We start from the raw sequence: 16,563 nt of genomic DNA on the forward strand, positions 1-16,563 counted from the left end.
CTGAGTCTTACTAACCAGGAGGATAGAAGACTGTCAGTAAGGCGAGCCTCCAGGGAAGGTGGGAGGCTGCTATCCTTTTAGACCTCTCTTCTGTGTGCGTGTGTGGTGAGAAGCCTGCTTCGTTAGCCGTGCTGTTTTTCAGTTTTTCCTACTGCACTTAGAGTAAGTGTTTGAGTCATGAACCTTACATTTAAATATTCTGGGATTTTTCCTTTTCCATGGATAACATATATCCTGCATTGGTTCAGTTTGGTTTGTTTTTGTTGACTTGCCAGGGACTATGGTCATCTGAGAAGAGGGAGCTTCCATTGAGAAAATGTGACCATAACATTGACCTCTAAGTAAGCCTATGTGGCATTTTCTTGATTGATGATAGACATGAAAGGGTCCAAACCGTCGTGGGCAGTGCCATACCCACACTGGTGATCCTGGGGTCTGTAAGAAAGCAAAATGAGCAAGCCATGGAGGAGCAAGGCAGTTAGCAGCATTCCTTCATGGCCTCTGCTTTGGTTCCTGCCTCTGCATCCCTGTCTCAAGTTCCTGTCCCGGCTTCCCCCAGCTATTAAGTGTGGTCTGAGAAATAAAAGAAATGTAAGATGAAATAAACACTTTTGTTTAAGCTGCCTTTGGCCATGACCTTTGATCATCGCATGGGAAATCTGAACAAAGACAATATGCAAGTACAAAGGCAAGTTTTCCCTAGTGCACATCAATAATTCATTTCTCCCACTTGAAGGAAATGAGTATTTGCTCTTCTGTTTGCATTACTAGCTGATGAGTGCATGAGAGACCTATATGTGTCCCTATTCAAGCACCTTGTTATGCAAATGAAGAAAGTTAAGTAACACATGCCTTGTGTGCAGAATAATAGCAAAGGACATTGCTGCATCCCCTGCACTTGCCCTTCAATTTGGAAGGAAGCTTGAATATGGTTTTATACCGTTTTTAAAAAGAATTTAGATTACTGAATCTGTCAAGCAAATTATATTATCAAGTAAAAACAAAAAAAATAAACTAACAACACCCCCCCAAAAAAATCCATACTTTCCCAAAAGAGAATGATAAATGATAGGTCCACGTGATGTCCTAATGAATATTTTTTATGTATTTAAGAAAGGGATAATAGTAGTGTTTCTCATACTGACTCTAATTAATAAAAGAGGAGTTGTGCCATCTTGTATTCCCACCTTGGGAGCATTCCCCTTGTGCTGTGGCATAAAAGTCAGTGGGGCTCAGAATGCCATGCCAGCCATCAGAATCGACGGCACAGCGCAGAGTTCTCAGCACCCAGTGCCAGCTGGGAGATGCCAGAGCCAGTGTTTGCCTTCATAAATGTGGGCAGATTTGGGGGTTTGTTGTGGTTGTTGTTGTTCTTTGTGGGGTGGGGGGAGGGAGAGGCAGTGTTTTTTTTTTTTATTTGTTTAATTTTTTGGATGCAGTTCAGCATCCTTTTGCTGGGGATATGGTACAAGAGCGGGTCCTCCCCTTACTCCTTCAGTGCCCCTCCCCCGAAAGAAAATTTCAAAATTTCAAACCTAAACAAAACAAAGAAAGCAAACAAAAACATGAACAAAGCAAAAAAAAAAAAAAACAAAAAACAAACAAACAAACAGAAACCCTCTTCACTTCTCCTCCTTTCCTCCTCTTCACTGGTCCCGGTGGCGTTGGGAGCAGTGTGTCACACGGTGCACACTTGTCCAATCAGCTTTCCTGGCTAATGTTCACTTATGACGAGTCCCCTGTCTAGCTGAAGGCCTCTGGCTCCTGGTACACTGTCATCACTGGATCCTCATCCAACCTCCTCTGGGAGATCCCATGGTTGCTCCAAGGATGGAGAGATGTGGGTATTGGTCCACAGGACCAGTCCCTTCATGAGCTCCAGCAGGTCCTAGATGGGGTAGATGTTTGGGTGGGCCAACCTAAAGCCTGGCTGTGGGTATGGGTGATAGCTAAGCTGATTAGTCCCAGTCACTGGGGCCACCAACCTCAGGAAATGGGGCAGAGCTTACTCCCCTACCCCTATACCATCAGGGTTGGTTCTCCCTAGTCTATCGTGAGGGCTGAGGTCATCTCTCCCAAGTGCAGGGGCCAGCTCGCCCATGAGGGCTGGGCTCTTCTGATGCAGTGTCCAGCAAGAGGCAAGGCCCACTTTCCCTGGGCCAGCAAAGGGTGGGACCAGCTCAGCATGGCCCTCTGATATCATCACGGCCCCCTGAGGTGATATGAGCCACAGACTTTAACGCAGACCCCAGACATCCACAGCCCCCTGAGGTAGTGCTTTAAATCCTCTAAACAATATTAGTGAAACATCCTCCACCTAAAAATCCAAAATCAGAAACGTTTCAAAATTCTAAATTTTCGTGTACAAACATTATGTCGCAAAGAAAAAGACTTCACACCTGACCCCACAGGTTGAGTGACAGTCAGAATGAAGGTACGTCGAAAAGGTGGTTTTAAATTACCGTCAAACTGTGTGTACAAAGTGGAAATAAAACCTAAATGAACTTTATATGTAGAATTGAGCCCCATCCCCGAGATAGCTCGCAATGTATATGTCAATATTTAAAACTCCATCCAAATCAAAATCTTAAACACTTCTGAACACCAGCATTTCAGGTGAGGTGTCCTCAACCCACATTCATAGTCCCGGATTGTCCCCTGATATGTGCCCGTCAAGTTGGTCTTCAAGTGTGAAGTGTAAATCAGAAATAATTGTCTGCCGTATGTGATGGAATATAGAAGTGGCCATGGCTTACAAGTGGCTGGCTGTGTCCCCTCGAAGTTTATGGCGACCCCCTAACCCGCAGTGTAGCCACATGTTGTCTGTGAAAGTGAAGCTAAATGAAATCATAAAGGTTGGGCCCCAGTCCTCTAGGTTTGCTTTCCTTATGACATGAGAATTATCTGGACTCCGGAAGTCTGAGAAAATAGTTTCTTTGCTGTTTAACCTAAACAGCCCTGGATAATTTTGTTATGGTGATCCAAGTAGATCAGTACAGCACACTACAAACTTCTGTCTTAAGACAAAGGAATCAAGCACCATGCTAGGTTACAGACTGTCTGCACAAGTGCATTTGCTTGCAGACAGGCTTGACAACTATGGCATAGTCCCGCCCTGTAAAGGCTTAGGACAGGGGGAAGGCTGTGCACACGCCTTTGCACACTGCACTCGCACAACCTGAGTTGAAGCCCCGTTTTACACTCTGCAGGTTACTTAATGCTGCTTTCATCTGCCAAGGCGGGAAGATGATGCCAACCTCCTGGAATTATTGTGAAACTTACATAAAACACTATGTGGGAACACAGAGCCCTTACCTCCGAATTCATTGGATTAGTGTGGTCATTGTGGGGCAGGTCAAGACCTTCATAGAAGCATCCTTTTTAAACACGGTATCTGTTTGAATAGAAATATGGCATAGCTATGTATAGGTATGGTTCTTAAAAATGCAATTCATAGTTAATGGCTTACTCTGGTCGCTGGCAGTAGAGAAGAACAGAGGTGACCCCAGTCAGCTTGCAGGTGTCGCTCAGCAGTAGGGAACATGCTGAGCACACACAAAGCCATCGGTTCCATCCCCCAGCATCAGAAATAGCCCAAAGCAAGCAAACAGGTGCTGTTATCCTTTTCTGTCCTTAAAGCATCTGGGAAATCAAAATTTGAAGGAACCCCTTCTCTTATTAACATTGTACTCCAGACTTCACCCCTGCAGGGTTGATCCAATCATTAGACTCTGAAAAAGCAAGCAGCAAAGCCAGCAAGCTTGTTTCTGTGGACTTGGCACCACAGGAATATGTGAAACAAGAGCCCTATTATTGTTTAGGTAACAGGTGGTAGCTAGGCTACTAAGCTGTTCTGGGCAAAATGTCAGATTTCCACTCTTGAGTGCGTGAGGCGATACGTTCCTATCACAGAGTAGCCAATGAAAATTGGAGATTTACAGTAAAATACAGTAGTTGTATTTTACATTCTACATGCTGTATCTGGAAAGGTAAGCTCACTTAAATCTATACATTGCATTTTTCTTCTTGGGCTTGAGCACGGGGGTCTGAGGCAGGTCTTAGAGGCAGCAGAGAACAAGGTGGAAATGAGAGATGTGGATTTGAGCACCATTACAAAGGAAAATTAGACATTCCTACACACTCTCTCAAGCACTAGAAGCCAGCCCCAAAGCAGCCAGCCTTTGCGTATAATACCAACTCTCATGTCACTAAGTCTGCTGTCCCTGAAAGGGTCAACACATCACATGTAAGGAAAAAGCCTGTCGTTACAGAGGTCCTGAATAGCTCTCCGTGTACATTTGTTTTCAGATCTCAGTTTTATTAGATCACACCCTATACACCACAGCAATGGATACTTACATGAGATTGGGCCCTCCACCTTCCCATCATGGGCCCGGGTCAGGTACACATGAAGCCACATCCACTCCTGAGGAGCCGATAACTGCTGATATTTGCTGGAGGAGAAGGTATTGGTTTTTCTAATGGTACAGTCTCACATGGACTATGTGGGAAGAAAGGAGTGGAGGATAGCAGAGGGTAACGAGGGCAGTGGGAGTGTAATCACAATAGGGTGTATTGTAGAACCTGCCAAGAAATAAAAGAAAATTATTATGTTCTACTGTGCTCCTATAGTAGGGAGCCAGTGGAGGAAGACGATGATGATGATGGTGATGATGATGGCGGTGGTGGTGGTGGTGGTGGTGGTGGTGGTGGTGGTGGTGGTGACGATGATGATGTTGATGATGATGGTGATGATAATATGATGATGATGATGATGGTGGTGGTGGTGGTGGTGGTGGTGGTGATGGTGATGGTGGTGATGGTGGTGATGATAATATGATGATGATGATGATGGTGGTGGTGGTGGTGATGGTGATGTTGATGATGATGATGACTGATTGGTGGCAATGCTGCAGCATCTGATTGATCTCAGGAGAGACAGTCATGCTCATCCTGATGAGGAAGAGCTCCCTGTGCTGGTTAGCTTAAAGATAGAAAGTAGGAGATGCACTATGGAGTTAACATCCCTGATGCCCTCACCTGATCATTCCTTGTGGAACTATCCCCTTTCAGTTGATTAGTTCTTTACATGATGGACTCCAAGAGTAGTCCATTCTGATTTCCAAATTTTCAGAGTCTTTCCTTCTGTAGAATTACTTTAAAATGGAAGCTTTCTGCTTGAGTTCTTAACCCACTCATGCAGGCCCCATGGAGCTCCCTGGGGCCTTGGAGAAGAGTAAATGGACACTAAGAGCGATGTACACTGTGCGTTGTACTTCTGTACACATTGCTGGATCTGCGTGAGGGAATGACCAAGAAACGGCACATTGTGGCATCTATTCCTCTATAATCACCTGTCTTCCATGGACAGGAGTCAGTTTGCTGGACGGCTGTGATTCCATCACGTCAGCTGGGCTCTTCATTCCCCTTTGGAGACTACTGCAAAGTGACCAAGAGAGGCAGCATTAGTGAGAACACCCTTTGAATGTTGTTGTTTGGGGAACGAGGACACATGTTTAAAAACTTGGCAAAACACCCATATGGAATTCTTGAGATGACTATAAAGCAAATACCATGTATCTGCATTGCAAGTCTCAACAGTAAATACTGCCAGCACTTGGAAGTCTTTCGATGCGTCATTCTGATGTCCATTCCCCCCCGTGAGTGGTGGCCACTGTCCTGATTCCTTTCATAAAGAATTTCCTTGCTTTCTAATGTAGTTACAAGTTTAGATCTGTGACCAAATCATCCCTGTAGCTTTTGCCACCTTTTTGAATTTCATACATGTGTTCTTTATTTTGCTTTCTCCACTCAACATTTCTTGAAAGATTTCCTTGTGTGTTTACTTTTTTCTGGTTTTTTGAGACAGGGTTTCTCTGTATAGCTTTGGAACCCATCCTGGAGCTTGCTCTGTAGACGAGGCTGGCCTTGAACTCACAGAGATCCGCCTGCCTCTGCCTCCCAAGCACTGGGACTAAAGGCTGGACTTTAGTCCAGCTATGTACCTACTCCTTACTTTGAAAATGGCCAAATATGAAAAGTTGAGATGATTTTATGACTACCTTCTAATAGTTACTCAACTTTGGTGGTGTATAGTGCTTGCTTTCTGAAGTGGTGTGTGTGCATGTATGCGCGTGCATTGTGCTGTGTATGCACACACACTTGCATAGGTGTTTGTGCCCCTGTGTGTATATGGAGGCCACTGAGTGCTCTTCTTTAGCCCTTCCCACCTTATTCCCTTGTGACAGAGGGTCTCACTGAACTGAATAAGGCTGGCTTTGAACAGCCCTCCTATCTCGATTCCTCTCAGCTCTGGGGTCACAGACACTTGTGGGTTTTGTTTATTTGTTGTTTACTTGTTTACATGGGTGCTGGCCATATGAACCCAGGTCTTCATGCCTGCTCAGCAAGCACTCTTACCCATGAAGCCATTCCCCAGCCTCCTTCTGAAGTGTTTTAATATAAATTACAGACCTCTCATCATGCATCTCTGAAAAAGTAAGAAATGTGCTCCATGTATATATGGGCCATTTTCATATGTAGCAAAGCTAAGAATAACACTTAATAAATTTCAGTACCATCCCAGAACTGTATTTGCCTGGTTAGCTACCAAATGCTTTTCCAGCTGGTTCATTCCTCTTGTGGGTACACTTAAAATCTGTGAAAAACATATTCTTAACCACACAGCTTACAGTTTAGGATGAAGCTATGTCCCTTCCCTTTTCACATATGCATGCCTGGGGCCTGGCCAGGAAGCCCTTTTCTTGTAGCAATGAGAAAAACAGACCTGTTAATGGCATCATCTAGTCTCACACATTGTCACTCCAGAGGAAATAATGCTATCTAAATTACCGTCAAAAGACATAGTATCAGTTACAACAAAACCAGAATTGTTAATGGCCAACTGCTCACAGTATTAGGTTGCCCAAGGTTAAAGGATTCTATACCTTTGCATATTAGGGAAAGCCTTGGAGCTGAATGCCTTGGTGAGCTCCTAGCTAAGAGCACTCACCTCAGCATAGCGATTGGCTAACTCAGGCTTCCACAGCAGCAGAAATACATGGAAAGAGATGCTTGACCACTATCACTGTTACTAGCTCAGACATGAAGAGTCTGCCCTCCTTCTGTGTGGTCACGGTCATCTCTTCATACCCATGGACCCAAAGATGACAAAATCTAGTCCCGTACCTTCAATGGAATACTTTCGTAGAACAGGTGGGTGTCTTCCTGAGCTCTTAACCCCATGATTAGAAACACACAACAGTAACTGCAATGGAAATGCTGTCTGCATTGGTGGTTCTAGGGTATTGCTTAGTGAGTGGTGGCCAGGCAAGCGAAGGGAATCTGTCATGAAAGCAGGGGTGGGGGCATGTTGGAGAGAATAGTTTCAGTGGTTAGGGAATGGGAGAGAAGAATGGAAGGTGAATATGACTAAAATTTATTATGAATCAAACTGTCAAAGAGAATAGAGAGAGAAAGGGTCTGTGCATGTCCAGTACAGACACCATTTTTCTCAGATTCTCTTTTTATCTAAGCTTGCATCTGTTGAGTAACTGATATCCAAGTTTACATTCATTTATCGAGTATTGTGGGCAACACTGTTCTGCAAAGAAGACTTGAGACTGTATGGACAAAGATGATTTAAATCTCACCACAAAAAATCAGTAAATAAACAGTCTCATATCTGACCTTATGGGTTATGAAGAACTGACCCAACTATTACTACTACTACTACCACCGTTGATAATAATAATAATAATAATAATAATAATAATATAGTAGTTGGGTCACTACCTTGATAATGTGTTTTCTTCGTGTGCCTCTGGCACTATCCCACCAAACCTGAAATCCCCTAAGAATAACTACAGGAGGGTTCCCACCAGAGATGGCCCATCCAGGCATGGAACTAGTTAAGATTTCAAAGAAAAGAAGCATTGAGCCCTAGACAATCGGTCCAAAGCCTGTATTATAAGAACAGCCAGAGTATGACTATTTCTTTACAAAGAAAAAGAGAGAAGAGGGTTGTTCTGCCTGAGTGTGTCTGTAGCTTCTGGTTTACAAATTTTTCTCAAGGCCAAGGCTAGTTTGTCTGGTATTTAGGGCAGTGATCCAGATAGTTTTATCAGTATGTGAGGGCCATTCAAGCCTGATGGGAAATCCCTGAAGGTGGCTGAGTCACACACAACTGCTGTGACGGCCATGTGACTTTATATAAAGACACAGAAAGAGAGTAAGAGGATGAATGTCTTAGTCACTGTTCTATTACTTTGAAGAGACACTAGAACAAAAAAAGCCCTTATAAAAGGAAGCATTTAATTGGGGGGCTTGCTTACAGTTTCAGAGGGTTAGTCCATTATCATCAGTGCAGGGAGCATGGTGACAGACATGGCCCTGTAAAAGTAGCTGAGATCTTTAATTCTAATCTGCAGTCAGCAGGTAAAGAAAGAATCTAGGCCTACTGAAGACTTTTGAAACCCTAAAGCCTACCCCCAGTGACACATTTCCTCCAACAGATCATACCTCCTAATCTCCTTTTAATCCTTTCAAACAGTTCCACTCCCTAGTCTAAGAATTCAAATAGATCAGCCTGGGGGGGGGGGGATTTTTATTCAAACTACTACAATGGATTATTGGATCCCTGCATGGGCATACTGGGAATTCTGCTGAAGTTGCTCCTGTAAAACTGTGGTAAGGGCTGTAAGATCACACTGACAGAGCAGCCACTAAGATCCATGCTTATTATGTGCCAAGAACGCTTACCCCTCATCCGCTCTATGGGATGGGATTACTAAATGTATTTAGCGTTCTATTACTGTGACAGAATGCTCGAGGAAGTCAACTGAAAAGCAGGCAAGATTTGTTTTAGATTCAGAGTTTTTCAATCCATGATTGCTTGCCTATTCAGGACTGTGGCAGTTCATCATTTTATCATGGCAATATGTAGTGGCTCAAAATCGCCTTTATTATGGCACTTAAGAAACAAATACAAAGGAGTGTTGACACCCCAATGCCTCCTTCAAAGCTACACCTCCCAGTCACCCAAATTCCTCCAACTCGGTTCCACTCCCTACAAGTTTTATCACGTGCAACATGATCAGTTAGTTGTTCCAGAAGCAAACTGTCAACGTGCTCCACCTAGCAAAGAAAAACACTAGGCATGTTCATGCTGAGGAGCACTTGCCCCATGTTGACAAGTAGAAAGGTGTCTTTTTACGTAGTGAATGAATGATTCAGTAAGGCCTTCCTTGGATAACCAAGCAATTGAAACCTCCTTGGATATCCAAGCAATTGAAATCATCTCTACCTAATAATAATTGGACTCTTGGCAAAAATGTTCATCTCTCTGTACCACTCTTGAACATCTGATTTAGTGAGAGATGGGTTATTTAGGTGTTGGTGCAGATAGCGTTTGGACTTGAATGAACATGGAATGTGTTTATCATACCGTGCCATCTAAAAGACAGTCATGTACCCACGAGCTCACATTCCTTTGTTCTTCCTTTTTTCTGTCTTATTTACTATGATGGAGATTAAACTAAACCCGAGGCCTTGCCCTGTCTGATTGTCTCTGAGCTGCATTCCAAGATCGTGGCTTTGAGACCAGGTGCCACTATACAGCCTACATACATTGACTCAAACTCCTGCACCTGCCTCCAGAGTGCTGGATCACTGGTGTGCTTCATCTCAACGCATGGGTTAGTTGTTTTGTTTGTGGTGTCTTCCTCTGCTATGGCTATTGAGATCATACTAACTTTCCCCGTTATCCATGAAGCTAGATGGGATGCCTAAGCTTCTGGAAGCTTTGATTCTACCTGTCGCGCACAGATTTCTTGCTTAAATGTTCCTTTCCCTGAACGATTTAAAAAGATCAAAGCTGCAGGTTTTAATTGCAGGTCGACTGTTTTAGGGAATGTAAGTAGCAGTCTGTGAGGCCACTGCCTACTTCATCACTTCTCGCCTGCCTCTCCTTCTAAATGTCAACTCCCTTCAGAATGTAATTTAAAGACAGTTGAATGGGGACTTCAACAGAGAGAGATTATCCTAGAGAGGAAATAATCTAAATAGGTCCCCACTCTGGTGCCCTTAGCAAAGGACTTGTTCCAGTATCAATACTGCTCCCTCTCCCCAAGGGCCTCAGGCCAGGCATCAGGGAGGAGGAGGGAAGAGCAGAGCAAGCCAGGCAGCAGGGGGCAGGGAGGAGAGGCTTCTGCGGAGAGGGCAGAGGCGTTCAGCAGGTGTGGCTATCACGCACAGCTTCCGCCTATCACCCTGAGCACACTGGGTCAATTTCTGGATGGGCGATGAGTCCAGATTCACAGGCAGCCCTATGGTGCCAGCCATTTCTATTACATCTGTGAGGGGTGAGGCAGAAAGGCGGCTGCCAGGCAGTAAAGAGGACTGGGCTACAGCCCTGGTTGATGAAGGGGGAGCCTTCTTGTTCTCTCTTCTCCTCATTAATCCCACAGCCCCATTTTATAGCTGAGTAAGAAACCAGGTCACAAGGCTGGAAGGGTCCTTCTGCCCCAGATGGTTCGCTCCCCTGCACACTGGAGCGGCGATGCGTTTGACTTTGGCCTTGCGTAAGCTGAGCATTCACTTAAGGACAGCTGGCAGAGGAAAGAGGAGAGGCTCTATGCAAAGCTAATGAAAAGAGATCAGGACACAGTACCTTAGAAGGAGGAACCAACTGAGAACAATGATAGCACTTTCTGTGCTGTTCCACCCCAAGTAAATGTGCCCTCGGGGAGGTGGAGATGGCTTAGTAGGTGATAGATTGGTCACACAAGTGTAAGGACTTTCATTGGGATTCCCAGAACCTACATAAGGCTGGATGCAATCGTGTATACTTGTAATTCTAGCACTCTTTTTATTTGTTTGTTTTTTGAGACCGGTGTTCTTTGTGTAGCCTTAGCTATCCTAGAACTAGCTCTGTAGACCAGGCTGGCCTCAGACTGACAGAGATCCACCTGCCTCTGCCTCCTAAGAGATAGGATTAAAGGCGTGCGCCACCAGTCCAAGCACTTTTATGGTGACATGAGCCGGGGACGGGAGACTCCATGGAAGCTGGTGAACCAGCCAGCTAGTCTTTAGCACAGAGACAAACAATAGGAGATCCCGCGTCAAACAAGGTGGAAGGCAAGGATTGATACCTGAAATTATCCAAGCTTTCCCTTCCCCCACCATTAGGGGTGTGTGTGTGTGTGTGTGTGTGTGTGTGTGTGTGTGTGTGCGCGCGCGCGCGCGCTTACAAGATTCTATAGGGAAACTTGACTTCCGTTGTTAAAGCCTTACTCTTTACAGTATGATGTCATGGGGGAAAAGACAGAAATCTTGGAAATTCTGCTCTTCCACTTGTGCTGTGTGTCTCTGAGCAGTTCAGTGTTGGCAGGCCTCAGGCACCTCACCTATGGAGTAGGAGTGATAAGCACTCCCAGAATCCTGGTAAGGATTAAGTCAGTGACCTTAACTTTCTACCTTTTTCAAATGCCACGTGCACTGTCCCTGTGAGCACAGAGTTCGGACCCAGCTAATGAACAGAGCCACAGAATAAATAAGTTAACCCTTTCTGAGGTGTCAGCTTAACTTGGAAGTTGGTAGTGACTGGAGGAAGAATATTTTCTCAGTGTGTGTGTGTGTGTGTGTGTGTGTGTGTGTTCCCGTACACATGAGTGTGTGTTTTATATAGAATCTACATTAAGTTTTCTTTATAGTGTTGGGAATTGAAACCAGAGCACTCTATATGGTAAGAAATGCCTCATCAAACTATATTATCAGAGAGTGAGCCTAGCTGAGCCTGACAATGACCCAGAGATCTTTCTATCAAAATCAAGGTGCCGCAGCCCTACTCAGAACTTGTGAAATCAGAATAGCAGGGGTGAGGCTTCTGTCTTCAGCAAAGAGATGTGACTGATGTCCCAGAGATCATAGGCTCCCATTGAGGCTTGGCTTCTTGCCCACTTGTTTCTTATTCTAAAGTTTGTTAAGGTGTGTACGTGTGTATGTGTAAGTAAGCTGCACACAACTTCCCTCTCTTCTGCCAGTAGCGTGTCACCCCTAAGTAGCTATGCCCCTGAGGGATGTAGAAAATGTTCATTCAGGCTGACACAGCCACTGAAATAACCTCCCCACCACCCCGTGTTTACCAGAGATGGAATTGCAGGTGCTAAAGGGACTTCCTTCCCTTCAGAGGCTCCCAGCATGCCTCCAGTGGGCCCTTTGTGTCTATTTCCCCTTCACTGGTCCCCATTACGCCCACTCTTACCATAGGAGAACTCTCTCCTCCTCTCTAGTCCCACCTACCACACATGTGGCTCAGCTGGAGGAGCACCTGGCTTGGGAAAAGTTCATGCCTCATGTGGCTTCTCCCACATGCAGCTACATGGAGAGCAGAGATCTTCACGGGTCTTTGTAGGCTACCCCAGTACAGGGTACTTTTTCAGAGATAAATATCCAAATACGTACCTCTATTTAATTTTTACAAGGAGACCCTGGGTGAGGAGTCAGATTGGTGAAATGCCGAGATGCCTCAATGCCCTGCCTGTCTGAAAGGAGCAGCCATGCTCAGGGACATGCCCCTGACCAAGAGGTAGAGCCCCAAACAGAGGCTGAGTCCCAGTCCCCTCATCCAGTAGTCATGCGGCTGACAAGATGCGAAGCTTCTCCACGCAGGGCATCTGCCATCATAAGCCAGAGTCAGAAGTCATACATCAGATTCAATAACCAAACCTGCCTTAGAGGTAACTCGAAGAGTATTTTGAAGAGTTAAAAATAATCTGGTTAAATGTCTTTTCAGAGCGTTAAAACATTACCTGGTGTCATTGGCTTATCATCAGCAAAACGTGCTTCATATGCCTTCATGAGATCACAGTGTCCATTAACAGATGGATTTTTCATGGGGAGGAGGAGGACAATGGCTACCGTTCACACCGCCTCTCTTGTCTCTTGCTTGCAGCTCTGGAAAGGAAGATATCGATGAGGCAGAGCAGAGAGGAGCTGATCAAGAGAGGGGTCTTGAAGGAAATCTATGATAAAGGTAAGAGGCTGCCTGTTGTCCACAGGCCCAGCAAGGTGTACATATTCATTTCCGGTTCTGTGTTTTGCTATCCACATCACTTCAGTCGGGAATTGAACACTTAAAACCTGCTGACTCTAGAGGGAGAGAGAATGTAGCAGAAAGCACTAAAAACATCAGTATTGGATGAGAAGAAAGGATATGGTGCTACCCAAATCAACCACGAGCACACACACACACACACACACACACACACACACACACACACACACACAAAGATATAGGCCCTGCACCGGGGCAAATGCAATTGTTCTGTGCTTGTGTGAACTCTGGGGTTTCCCCAAATAAAGATTAAAAAGCCACAACCCAGTAGAATTTTCTTGGCACATTTCTCCTCTCTCTTGGAACCTTGTGTACCTCATCTTTTGTTTATTATATTATCCCCTTTAAATATGAATGACCACAGTGTCACATAGTAACAGGCCTTTGCTCCTGCTTCCTGAGAGCTCTGGTCTTTGATATTGAGCCTGCTTGCATAGATCTCTTTCCCCACTCGTTCAGCTTCCCTTTCTTTGGCTTTCTCTTCCTCCCCTCCCCTTGCTTTCTCTCACTCTGATGGCGCAGTCCTCCAAGGCTTGTACGTGAGAAGCCAGCTGCTTCCAGTCTCATTTGACTCTCTAGCCGTCTGCAGCAGGTCTGTGGGCTAGTCCAGTTGGTGCTATTGGAGGGGCCAGATCATGAGCTATTTAACTTCCTGGGTTCACCCCAATAATCAAGTGCTCCTGTGATTTTTCTTTGTGGGTCTTCTCCAAGCCCTTGTGGGTCCCAATGTGTAAAGGCAGTCCTGGTACAATGCTCTACTTCAGCTGTTTTCTACACTGGGCCTGCCTTCTTGTCTTCATTTGGGTTACTATTGCTATGATCAAACGCCATAACCAAAGCAACTTGAGGAGAAAAGGGTTTATTCTGCTTACACTTCCATACCGCTGTTCATCACCTATGGAAGTCAGGACAGGAACCCAAACAGGGCAGGAATCTGGAGAGGGGAGCAGATGCAGAGGCCATGGAGAGATGCTACTTACTGGCTTACTACCTCATGGCTTGCTCGGCCTCCTTTCTTATAGAACCCTGGATCACTAGCCAAGGAGAGCATCACCCACAATAGAAAACCCTCCCCCATCAATCACTAATTAATAACATGGCCTACCGGCTTGCCTGTAGCCTGGTCTTATGGAGGCATTTTCGCAGTCGAGGTTCCATCCTCTCAGATGACTTTAGCTCGTGTCACGTTGACATAAAACTATCCAACACACTCCGCTGCAGCGTGTCACCTCATCCGTTACCATCACGGGCCTTCTCGGCAGTATGTTTGAAACATTTAACCAATGCACAAACTGACAGTCTGAAATGCAAGTAGAAAGTGGCACACACGCCGTACCCCCTGCCCTGGTGACAAGAGACACAGGAGGGAATGTGACGCTATACTCTTTCAAACGAGGCTAAGTACCTGAGCTTCCTGGGGTCCTGAGTCTCTAAGGTGAGATACATTCTCCACTGCTACCTGGAAGAGGCTAAACAGCAGAACACACCTCTCTCTCCGGGGGTAAGAGTCCTTCATCTTGTCACTTTTCTCCAAGGGCACACTTTGGGTACGGTCCCCAAACCCTGCCTGGCATTAACCTTCAGCAGCACACTTCACCACAAGCTTCTCTCAACATTCACTACCCAGGAGAGGCCGCAGACGCCCGCCCGAGTGCAGGTGTGATCTTAGATAATTAGCAGCAAGTGCTTCAATCCTGCGCTCACAGCCCAAGCTGGTTCCACCGCCGCTAAACAGCTCTACCTGCCTCCTTCCCTCCTTTCTCTCCTGCAGCCTTCGCAGGCCCATAATCTCAGCCCCCGGGAGATAGAGACAGGAAGATTAGGAGTTCAAGGCCAGCTATGACATATAATTTAATGAAAGTCCACCCTGAGCTACATAGCTCTATAGGGCCCTATTTCAACAACAACAACAACAACAACAACAATAATAATAATAATAATAAAAGTGCTTGGGAGGAAGAGGCAGAGGCAGGGGCATCTATGCAAGTTGAAGGCCAGTCAGGACTCCATAACAAGATCCTGACTTACCCATACCCCTCAGAAACAATTCTAATTCCACACCCAGCTACCTTCGTGGCTTTAGTTAAGTTTCTTAACTCAATGTGCCTCTATTCTTTTAATCTCAAGGTATGGACAATATTGTTGTGGTACTGACTGCATGAGATAATATGAATTATAACCATGGTAAATACACAAATCCTCAGGAACATTCATATGCTCTCATCACCATCTCCCATCGCCATATCTTACATTGTTTCAAGCCCTTTATACCCTCAGAGCTGATGATCATGTGACCCAGCGAGACACAGCACACATGTGTCTGCTCACCCAGACTGGGAAGCCCCTACAGACCAGAGTCGCTCTGAGTCTAACTTGGTAAGCCCGTGAGCTTTTTGGAGTTCCTTACAGGAGTGTGGGTGAGGGGTTACTTCCAGGAGCAGGGATGACTCAAAGGTATCACTGAAGAGCCCAGCCCAGCATGGGTGATGACTCACAACATCTGTATCTCCCGAGCTATCTAGACAACCTTCAGGCAGCTGGACGGACAGTTCAGAGACCTCTTCCGGGCAGTTAATCCTGGTGTCAGTCTCACCACGCACCAGTTGCCTACTCTTCCCTTAATCTAGAGGTGTTTGCTGCTTCCGTAGCCTCGAGGAGGCGGCCCTGCGAATGCTGTAGGCTTCATCTTTCCCAGACGTGTGAAGTGTGTTTACCCCCTGAGTCTCATGAATGTCCTTCCTCCTTGTTACAGGGAGTGTTTCTGTGTAGAGGAAACGGCTGGAGAACACCAGTCTAGTCAATAGGCTTAAGAATCAGGAGGGCTAGACATCGCAAGGGCCCCGAAGGTGGTTCAGTGAGTGGGGGCTCCTGCTCCGCAAGCTTGAGGTCCTGAGTTCAGATCCCCAGTACCCATGTAAAAATTTAGGTGTTGTCATGCGCTCCTGTAACCCCAGCCCTGAGAGAAGGGGAGAAAAGAAGCAGAGGAATCACAAGGACTTGCTGGTCAGCCAGCCCAGCCAAAGACAAAAAAGAATGCAAGCTCTAAGTTCAGGGAAGGACCCTGTCTCAAGGGGATAAGGCAGATTGACAGCACAACTTGTAATGGCCCCGCTAAGATCATCTGTCACTCACGTGGAACTAACAGGAGCTCTGGGAGGCTTTGTGCAACCACAGCACCCCAAAAACATTTCGGTCAAAGGCCATTCAAGTAGTGTACACAGTTCATGCAGCCTGGGATGTGCAGAATAGAAACCACGCTGGTAACATGATGCTGTGACTCGCTGGATTTCACAACACCACTGTGACTTGTGTCATGTAGAATGAGCGTGTTTCTTCCCATAAATGTGCTTCTTGTGAGAAGGAAGGAGACGGAAAGAAGAAGGAAAGGGAGAGAGATGAGGAAGAGAAAAGGAAGGGGAAGGGAAGAGAGGGGAGGACGTGAGGGAAGG

At 45.7% G+C, this 16,563-nt stretch overlaps 1 protein-coding gene across 1 annotated transcript in view; it reads left to right on the forward strand.

Annotated features, from left to right (window-relative positions):
* LOC119816945 (phosphatase and actin regulator 1) overlaps positions 1-16,563 on the forward strand; it is a 257,454-nt gene that overhangs the window by 149,869 nt on the left and 91,022 nt on the right. The window contains exon 3 of the mRNA XM_038334047.1: positions 12,953-13,033. Coding sequence (XP_038189975.1) covers positions 12,953-13,033 — 81 coding nt within the window. The remainder of the gene's footprint in view (positions 1-12,952; positions 13,034-16,563) is intronic.

The sequence above is a fragment of the Arvicola amphibius genome, chromosome 6 (genome assembly GCF_903992535.2).
Source record: "Arvicola amphibius chromosome 6, mArvAmp1.2, whole genome shotgun sequence".
Taxonomy (NCBI): domain Eukaryota; kingdom Metazoa; phylum Chordata; class Mammalia; order Rodentia; family Cricetidae; genus Arvicola; species Arvicola amphibius.